At 41.2% G+C, this 10,000-nt stretch overlaps 2 protein-coding genes across 2 annotated transcripts in view; both read left to right on the forward strand.

Annotated features, from left to right (window-relative positions):
- LOC311368703 (zinc finger CW-type PWWP domain protein 1-like) overlaps positions 1-6,605 on the forward strand; it is a gene marked incomplete at its 5' end in the record, with an annotated part of 8,737 nt that extends 2,132 nt beyond the window's left edge. Inside the window, 8 exons of the mRNA XM_084487494.1 lie at positions 561-636; positions 734-838; positions 1,441-1,521; positions 1,649-1,724; positions 1,861-1,919; positions 1,999-2,026; positions 2,654-2,776; positions 6,148-6,605. Of these exons, the coding sequence (XP_084343620.1) occupies positions 561-636; positions 734-838; positions 1,441-1,521; positions 1,649-1,724; positions 1,861-1,919; positions 1,999-2,026; positions 2,654-2,775 (547 nt within the window). The 3' untranslated portion in view covers position 2,776; positions 6,148-6,605. The remainder of the gene's footprint in view (positions 1-560; positions 637-733; positions 839-1,440; positions 1,522-1,648; positions 1,725-1,860; positions 1,920-1,998; positions 2,027-2,653; positions 2,777-6,147) is intronic.
- A 1,867-nt stretch (positions 6,606-8,472) lies between these two features.
- Positions 8,473-10,000, forward strand: part of LOC311368337 (phosphatidylinositol 4,5-bisphosphate 3-kinase catalytic subunit alpha isoform) — a 16,041-nt gene continuing 14,513 nt past the window's right edge. Inside the window, exons 1-2 of the mRNA XM_084487139.1 lie at positions 8,473-8,715; positions 9,834-9,958. Coding sequence (XP_084343265.1) covers positions 9,874-9,958 — 85 coding nt within the window. The 5' untranslated portion in view covers positions 8,473-8,715; positions 9,834-9,873. The remainder of the gene's footprint in view (positions 8,716-9,833; positions 9,959-10,000) is intronic.

Consider the following 10,000-nt stretch of genomic DNA (forward strand, 5'->3'; position numbering starts at 1 on the left):
CTGGGCCCTTTGTCTGGAGGAGCCCAAAAATAATCACCTAGGTGGAGTGTGGCAGCCACCTGGGTTGCGTGTAGTGTAGCTTTGTTTTTTGCTACAACTATTTTTAAACAAGACCAAAAACCTAAACCAACGTGTATTGTTCTTCCTACGACACAACGCTGCCCTCCGCGGCGCTCTGTGGCTTGCCTGCTGTGGGACCCGCTTGACACTCTGCTGTAACCGAGTCAGGCAAGGGCCGAGAGTGGATCTGAAATGCACTGGTTGCCTCTAAACAGTATTGACTTGTTTTTATTTGAAGCTTCAAAAAGCAAAGCTAAAATATCACATGTTTCCCATTGAACTGTTACCATGTATAAACCAACAAAAATGATTAGTCTATTAAAAGTACAAATTTCCACATTGCAGCAGCCCTTTTAGTCCTTCTCAATGTAACATAGCTGCGCTGTGCCACTATTATGTTGTTTTGGGAGAAGCCTGTACAAGATGTTAAGATGTTATATATCATGTGTATATATCTATATAATATGAAGTATATAGTGACTTTGGCTGGCTTTTAACAGGTGGCCGGCCATGGTGGAGAGAGACCCAGACACCAACCAGTACTGTCACTTCACCCACAGAACAGATACCAATCCTGTAAGACACACACAGACACACACAGACAGACAGACAAACAGACAGACAAACAATATGTCAGTCTCACAGCCCCTACTGTTTGTGTGTGTGTTTGTAGTCTAGGTATCATGTGACCTACCTCGGGCAACCAGTGAGCAGAGCCTGGCTGTCCAGTGACAGAATCAAACCCTTCTCCAGCCTGACCCCAGAGCAGGCTATAACTGTAGAATACCTACCACTGTATCATGGCTATAACTATATAATACCTACCACTGTATCATGGCTATAACTATAGAATACCTACCACTGTATCATGGCTATAACTATAGACAACCCACCACTGTATCATGGCTATAACTATAGACAACCCACCACTGTATCATGTCTATAACTATAGACAACCCACCACTGTTACATAGCTACCACTTTAGAATAACTACCACTGTTACATAGCTACCACTTTAGAATAACTACCACTGTTACATAGCTACCACTTTAGAATAACTACCACTGTTACATAGCTACCACTGTAGAATAACTACCACTGTTACATAGCTACCACTGTAGAATAACTACCACTGTAGAATAACTACCACTGTTACATAGCTACCACTGTAGGATAACTACCACTGCAACTACAACTGTAACACACAACATACCACTGTTACATAGCTACCACTGAAACATACATATTAATATAACATACCAATCACTGGAACATACCTATCACTGTTACAAGGCAATCATTATAAAGTACCTATTGTGCAACAAACAACAATCCTTTTACTGTAACATTCTGTGTGTAAATGTGTGTTGTCATGTCAGATGCCATCTCAGAAGCAACACATGAAAAAACTGAACAAAGCTCTAGTCATGGCAGCACAGGTCCAAAAAGAAACACTAACAGTATGTACTGCCTGTCTGAACCTGTCTCTCATCTCTCTGTTTGTGTCTATGTCTCTATCAGAGAAGGTTAGAGAGTTGCAGTCTGTCTGTCTGAATCTGTCACTCTTTGTGTCCATGTCTCTCACAGAGGAGGATAGACATGTTCGGTTTTTTGAGTCGCTTTGTGTCTGATAGAGAAAGTTCAGAGGACAGTGACCTAGCAGGTACACACACACACACACACAGTCTTTTAAGGGATATCATATAAAAATTATACTAATATGTTAACATGTGTGGTAAAATTGTTCAGATGTTTCTAGAATCACAAGATTACTACTCTTGCTGTGTCTGTGTGTGTAGAAGCTCTAGATGTGATTTTGGATAGTCAAAATTGCTGCCGGGAGCAGACCAATAAAAAGGTATACCCCACACACACACTCACTCATTTACTCACATACAAACATTGGTAACAGTGTGGTTTGTATTCATGTGTTTCAGACAAAATATGGGAGTTCAAAGCAGAGAGGTCAGTGATAATCAGATATTGGACTGATCAATATGTTGATGATCAGATATTAGACTGATCAATATGTCGGTCAGATATCAGACCTATCAATATGTTGATTGTCAGTTATCAAATGGATCAATATGTTAATGTAAGATATTTATCCAATCAATATGTTAATGTCAGATATTTACCCGATCAATATGTCGGTCAGATATTAGCCTGATCAATATTTTGGTCAGATATCAGACGGATCAATATGTTTGATAATCAGATATCAGACTGATCAATATATTGATTGTTAGATATCAGACTGATCAATATGTTGATTGTTAGTTTAATTGATCAATATGATAGTCAGATATCATACTGATTAATAGGGTTAGGGTTATGTTGATCAGATAAAATACTGATCAATATGTTGAGTGCCAGATAACCAGACTGATCACTATAGATCGGATTCAGTGTCATGCAGAGTTATATATATGTCATATAGATGTTAATATGATTTGTGTTGTCAGGCTCATTGTTTTTCCGGAAACATGTTCCAAGCCAGCCTGCCTAAAGTCATTCGGTGATGAAAATCAGTTTAAATCTAAAATATATACGCTGATGTTACAGGCTTATTTCTTCTCTTTGGTTCTCCAGGGAGACAGAAGAAGAGGAGAGAAAGAGCGAGTGATAAAAACGAGAGTTGCAGTATGGAGGAGGGGATGAAGAGAAGAAAAGAGAGAAAGTGTGGAGGACTGGACAAGGAGAACTCTCAATAAGGTTATACATATTTATATACAGTAGGGATGTAACAATCCACAGAAAGACATCGGGCCCCAAACCTGAATGTTTGCGATGCAACTTAGGGGTGCATGATATTGACAGATATGAAATTGCGTTATTGTTCATGAATACTGCGTTATTGTTATTAATTGAGACAAAAGTTACAGGAAAGCACATCAAAATAGATTCAGAACACATCAAGACATCAAGTGTTCTTTCAACACAAGGGTTTACAAAATACTTTCTGGTAAGATGGTTGTAGGTGGAAAGATTTTTTTATTTTTTATTCTTGCCTAGTGGGGTAGGTACGGTGGCCGAGAAGGGTCACAACACATGCAAATGCCACAACACCTGCATATACAGAAAACACCTGCAAATTCGGAAAACACTTTCATCGATTACACAACACGTTCGCTGCAAATTCCAAAACACATGCATATTCAGAAAACACCTGCAAATTCAGAAAAACACCTGCAAACTCAGAAAACGCCTGCATTGATTTCACAACACACGCGTTGCAAATATTCACAACACAAGCAAATAGGGAAACAAACTGCAAGTAATGACAACGGAAATGTTTCCGGGGGGACCATAATCAGTGACGGACCCATATCCGGTTGGCGGTTCTATTCAATTACGAACATCTTCAGTCATTGGATTGCATAGATATATATATACTAGCTGTGTTCGAAATCGTTCCCTATCACGGATATAGTGCACTATATAGGGTGCTCGCCATTTTGCAGTGCTGTTCGAATTCTCAGTGGTTAATTTCATTCACTATATAGTGGACTATAAAATACTCAAAATTTGAGTGAACATACGATGTTCCCTACATGTTACTCCCATATACCACAATGCAATGCGGGTGCATTTAATGACACAAATGACGTTCAGAAATGTTCAGCGTAGTGTCCGAATTCTCATTTGTTCGTTCCCTATATAGTTCACTATATCATAAACACTATATAGGGAATAGTGAGTAAGGGAATAGGGAAGGATTTCGAACACAGCTACTGACTAGATATCACATTCGGCTTCTAAGCATGCGTCAACAATGCTGCGGGGTAACCACCCACCTGAATGAATGAACGTCGATGGGGCAGAGGTCCTTTCCCAGTCTAAATCACTCTAAAACGCCTTATTTTAAGGCAATATTCAAGCGGGTTGGTTTCTTACATAGGACAGACGTGTGATGATTGTAAAAAAAAAAAAAGAGTAGAGAGAGAATTTTTAATTTATTTTTTACTAGCATTACCACAAACACACGTTTGACCCGACCCGATTGAAGATTTCCTAAAAAAATGCGTTTTAGAGTGATTTAGACTCGGAAAGGACTTCTGTCCCATCGACACACACATTCTTGCCATAAACTTAGAGCCATGGTGACCGAATGAGATTATACGAGCGGGCCACAACAATAACAGTGGAGAAGCGTCGCTGTGGAAACAAATGAGAAAACATTGCGGAAATAATTTGCGGCATTCGTAACAGACTGAGAGCTCAAGCCTGCCGTCAACTACCGTCAGCATCCTTAATGATAATGTCCATCTTCTGGAAAATAAGCTGGTGCCTGGATCGTGGACCTCCTGAACACAGGATCACCTCAGGGTTGCATCCTCAGCCCCTACTGGAGTTTTGCGTTTGTGGATAACACATTGGTGGTGGGCCTGATCTCTAACAACGATGAGAAGCCCTATCTGGAGGAAGTGACTGACCTGTCACTCTAGTGCAGCGACAACAGCCTCCTCATGAATGTCACCAAAATCAAGGAGCTGATTGTGGACTACTACTGTGGAGAGGGTCAGCAGTTATTAATACCTGGCAGTCTACATCTCAGAGGTTCTGACATGGTCAGCCCACACGGCCACTGATGAGAAAGGCAGGGAAGCATTCAGTTGAGTGCTCTATTGGAACTACACTCCCCCCCCCACCCCCTGCAAGACTTATACAGCATGAGGTACAGAATCAGAGCCTGGAGGATCATGAAGGATCCTCACCCTCTCAACAACAAAGTGTTTCAGCTGCTGCGGTCAGGCAAGCGCCTCCACAGTCACACGGCAAAAACAGAGAGACTGATACGGTCTCTTTCCCCAGGCCATCAGTTCTGTTTATACTGATCTCACCAGGGACCCCACACATGCAGGCACACACACACATCGTTATACATAGATTCTTACTTATTTCTATCTACACCCATTGTTGCACATAGAGTTAGAGTTAGTTATAAACTTGAATCTAAAATCTTTGTTAGTAGCATCAATGTACGCTATTTTACGTCTTCTAGAAAGTGCCGTTACCACTGATTCAGATTGTTACTGTAAGTGTCTGACAACATTATTGAAAGGATCCTTACAGTGAATACAACTTCTTTCTTTACATTTCACTACATTTCGATCAAGTCTGTTATTGTGTCTAACCAAGCCCGCTCAAGGAGTAGTCTCCCTGAAATGTCGGAAATTTCCCTATTGTCATGACAATCTGAACTCTGCTTCACCCAAATCTTTTAGATAACACTAAGCTACGCTTTCTTAAGTCCAGCAAAACAAACTCTTGCCGTCACTCTCCTCTCCAACCCTCACTGAGGTTTCCCCCTGCTCCTTGAGGGAGACATGCGGACAAGCGAAAGGTAAAGAAAAAGGTTTTCTTTCTCTGCAGGGATCTTTTCTATAATGTGGTCAGACACATAATAACAATCTGAGCCTGTCAGTGGCCGAAACAACCATTTTTGGAGGTAGTACATTGAAGGAGTGCTATTGCCCAATAGGGTTACATCTCATCCAATTTCATTCCATTCCCCACCTCCAAATACAATGCTGCCTGCTATTGGTCAATAATACAAGGTGAATGACGCTGTGACTTGCATTATTAAGCACAGCCCACACATCACAGTGACTATGTTGCACTCTGACACACACATGTTCTTAAGCAGTTCCACAGCCATTAGAACACAGTGATTTTATTTTCAAGTATTTGAGGTCCTTGAGCTACCTTGACTAAGCGTAGGAGGTAGCCAATATGGTAAACCACAGCTAGCCATAAAATTAGGTAGCTGATGCGTTTAACCAGCCTAGTTTATGTAGGTGTTACAGCTAACCATGCTAGAACAAGGTAGCTGATATAGCTAACCATGCTAAAACCAGGAACCTGATATGGTTAACCATGCTAAATGAGCTAGCTGATACAGCTAACCACAAAATCAATTAGCCTATACAGCTAACCATCCTAAAACGAGGTAGCTGATATTGCTAGCCATGTTCAATTAGGTAGCTGATAAAGCTAACCCTGCTAAATTAGGTAGGTGGTACAGATAACCATGCTAAATGAAGTGGCTCAAGAGGGATGACTTGTGATTGGTGTTTCCATAGCATCTTCCGAAAAGCAGTACCCAAAGAGACGGAAAGAAAGGATGAGGATGAGGACAAACGACATGGAGACTGTTGGAGACCGAAGATGAAGAAAATAATTTGCTCACTGAGGGAAATGAAGAGGAAAGTGTTGGAAAGAAGAGAAACAAGATGGAGATAATCACTTCCTCACTAAGAAATGCAGAGGATGGCATCGGTTAGAAGAGAGCAGAAGAAGAAAGGATGATCGAAGGTACAGAGAAAGAGGGAAGGGATTGAGAAGCTTCTGTTTGTTCTGCTGAGGAAGAATAGGGACTTCTAATATTATGTTATGTTGAAGAATAGGGACTTCTAATTTGATGTTGTGTTGAGGAAGAATTTAGACTTTTATTGGTTGGTGTGGTGAGAAAGACTAGACTGTTATTTGTTGTTGGATGGACTGGTGCACGGTCAAGGCTCTTAGTAGAGCAGTTAATAGAAGGCTCTGGTTTGAAGAGGACAGAGGATACGTTTGTTTCACAAGTTTTTTTAGGGCCTACTTAACACTGCTTTTTAAATGTTCTCTTATCATATATATATGTTGGTATACTTTACATACAAGACGTATTATTTTAGGTTGTTAAATAAATGCTAGAAATATTGTTCTGTTTGTTTAGAGAGCACATGTTACTGTTCAACTGCAGTTGCGAGATAATAAATGTTGATTCATTTAACAAAGCATTTAACAAAACTGGTTGATATCCAAAAATCTGTGACTCACTGGCTCACTCCCAAACACACACACACACACACACACACACACAGGCTTGTCCGTGAGGTTTAAACAACAGGAAAAGATGAACAATGGCTTAAGACCCTCCACCCTGGTTCCCTTTGGAGACAAACACACACACAGTCACACTCACACACACACACATACATACATACACGTGTGTCTGCGAATTGAGTCTACTCTACAGGTAACCATCACCTCTAGGGCCTGTTGAGTTCTAGTTTGGTCTTAATAGTCAACGTGTCTGGTAAATTAGTTGACTCTTCAAGTAAACATCAACTGGAAATCCTGTTCCAAACATCTAGCTTGATCTGGTTAAATAGTCAAAGTGGCTTGTAAGTTTGTCTACTCTACAGGTAACCATCACCTGGAGGTCCTGTGCTAAGCATCTAGTTTGATACAGGTAACTACCACCTGGAAGTCCTGGTCTAAACAGACAATCTGATACAGACCCGTTGGATGTCAAACCTAACAGCTTTCTTTTTTGATGAATAGAGAAAGGGAAAGAAAAGAAGGAAAGGGAAGTCTCCATTGAAAAACAATCTATCGACACAGACAGGAAGTCACATACACACCGACATACAGGAACACAGACACACAAAACACACCAACACATCCGAAACACATGAACGTAAACACACAGAAAATACACATACGCACAGAAAACGCAGACGCGCGTAAAAAACAAATTACACATTTATACAATATAATAAAATTCTAGAATAAAACACATGCTGAACAGCATTCCATAATGATAGAATACAGCACACACACAAACAGGATGAACAGCACCTTAGTAAACATAGAATACAACACATACACAGGATGAACAGCACCTCAGGAAAGAGAATACATAGGGTGAAAAGTACCTCAGTGAACAGAATAACCCACACCCGCTGAACAGAATAAAACGTACATAGTATGCACAGCATAGTAAACCGAATAAAACACAAACACACAGACGGCGAACAGCCTGTCCATGCAATTCAGTAAACACAGACAAAAAGACATACAGACACGGTGAACAGCAGGTCAGTGAAAACAACAAAGATTGAACCCTGAATGTAATCCTTTAGAGTGTGTGTTTGTGTGCATATGTTTGTGTGGGGAGGGGTAAATCTGTTCTTTCAAAAACTGGATTAGGGTTCCCGATAACTCTTCTTTGTGTCTAAATATTTCGACATATATAATAGATACCATTCATAATAATATATTTGTATTATATGTATTATTATTATTACTACAGTACAATGAATATAATTTATATTATTAGAATTAAGATTCCATTAATAAGTATATATTTATATAATAATTATTAATACTAGCACTATTATGCTAATAACATAGATACCATAAATAATCATATCTGTACACTATAATAATGATTATTTCCGTGAATATTATTCTTATTAGTAATATAATTATAATATAGAGCATTGCTTGTGAGAGGGCGACGCGACCCCTTTAAGAGGTGACTGACAGGATGCCCCCCCCACCCCCATTGTTCTCCTGGCTGCTCTCACGCGCCCCGTCGTCGCAAGAGATGAACAACTGACTGCCGGTAGTCACCGTGACCAAGTGAGACAGTGACAGCTCGCGGTGCAACGCTGACGAACCGTCCGTCCTGTCTGACAGCCTCGCGCGGGTCGCCCCGGTGTGGCCCTCTCGGTCTGATTCGCGGGAGAACGGTTCGGTTCGACTGACGGACCGTTAGAACCGGGACCGTTAGCAGCGGCTGATGACCCGGGCTCGCGCTGCTTTGCAGCTGGGCTACGGGGGACACCCGCTTGTCGGAGCTGTTGTCGCGGGCCGGGCAGGTGAGTGAGCAGTTCCTTTATCTCTCTTTTATTTACCCCCTCTTTACTCGCTCTTTTTACCCCTCTCTCACGTTACTCCCAACTATTATCCTCTAACCCTCGCTCTCCTTTAACCCCCCCCCCCCCCCGCCCCCCTTAAACTCCTCTAACCCCTCTAACCCTCTATCTTTACTCTAACGTTAACCCCCTTTCTCGTCACTCTAACCCTCTGTCTCTTACCCCCCTGACCCTCGCTTTCTTTAATCCTCTAACCCCCTCTCTCTTTACTCCTCTTTTGGAGTCAACCCGTAGTAATCGCGATGCTCCTGTTGTCATGGAGACCATATCCTAGTCTGAGCTAATGGAAAACGAAACCCGTTGTGATTCTGTTTTGGTTTATAGTTGAATAAATAATGTGGTATATAGTTATGAATAGATATAGAAATAATTTGGCATATAGTTATATATACTGTAATTCACTGGACTAATTTAAACATGACAGCATAAAAGCGAACACATTTATATTTTTTCTCAATATTTAAAATGTATACATAATAAAAAAAAATCTATACACTGGAATATGGAATGTGTTCCAGGGGCCACGAGAAAGTATCCCAGGGGCCGGATTTGTGGGCCATCAATTGATTATCCCTGGGTTAGACGGTGAATACATAGATGGTCATCAAGGAGCAGTTAGGGGTAAGAAAGTACAAAGACAGTTTATTAAGAAGAAAGTAGGGGTTAAGACAGTACAGAGACTTCATGAAGGTACGGGTTAGAAAGTGAATACGGAGATAGGTCATTAAATAGCATGCAGGGGTTAGACAGAATAGAAACGGGTCATAGAGTAGCAGGTAGGGTAATATAGTGAATACAGAGATAGGTCATTAAAGAGGAGGTAGGGGTTAGACAGTGAATATAGAGACAGGTCATTAAGAAGCACGTAGGGGTTAGACAGTACAGATACAAGTCTTTTAGGTGCAGATACAGGTCACAAAGGAGCAGGTAAGGGTTAGACAGTATAGAGAGGTCATTAAAGAGCAGGTAGGGGTTAGAAAGGATAGGGGCACGTCATTAAGGAGCAGGTAAGGGTTAGAAAGTACAGAGACGGGTCATAAATGTGGTTTACCTGTCTGTAGGTAGAAAGGTGAAGGTGGAGAACAATCATTGGTGGTTGCCATGGTTCCGAAGCCATCCTCCGGGGAGCTGTGGGGGCTCCACCTCATGCCCCCCCGCATCCTAGTGGACTGCTGCCTCCCCAACGGTAATCTAATACTCATTCTACACTCTACATACTCTAAGGGTG

Source organism: Micromesistius poutassou (assembly GCF_964030765.1).
Source record: "Micromesistius poutassou genome assembly, chromosome: 23".
Classification (NCBI taxonomy): Eukaryota; Metazoa; Chordata; class Actinopteri; order Gadiformes; family Gadidae; genus Micromesistius; species Micromesistius poutassou.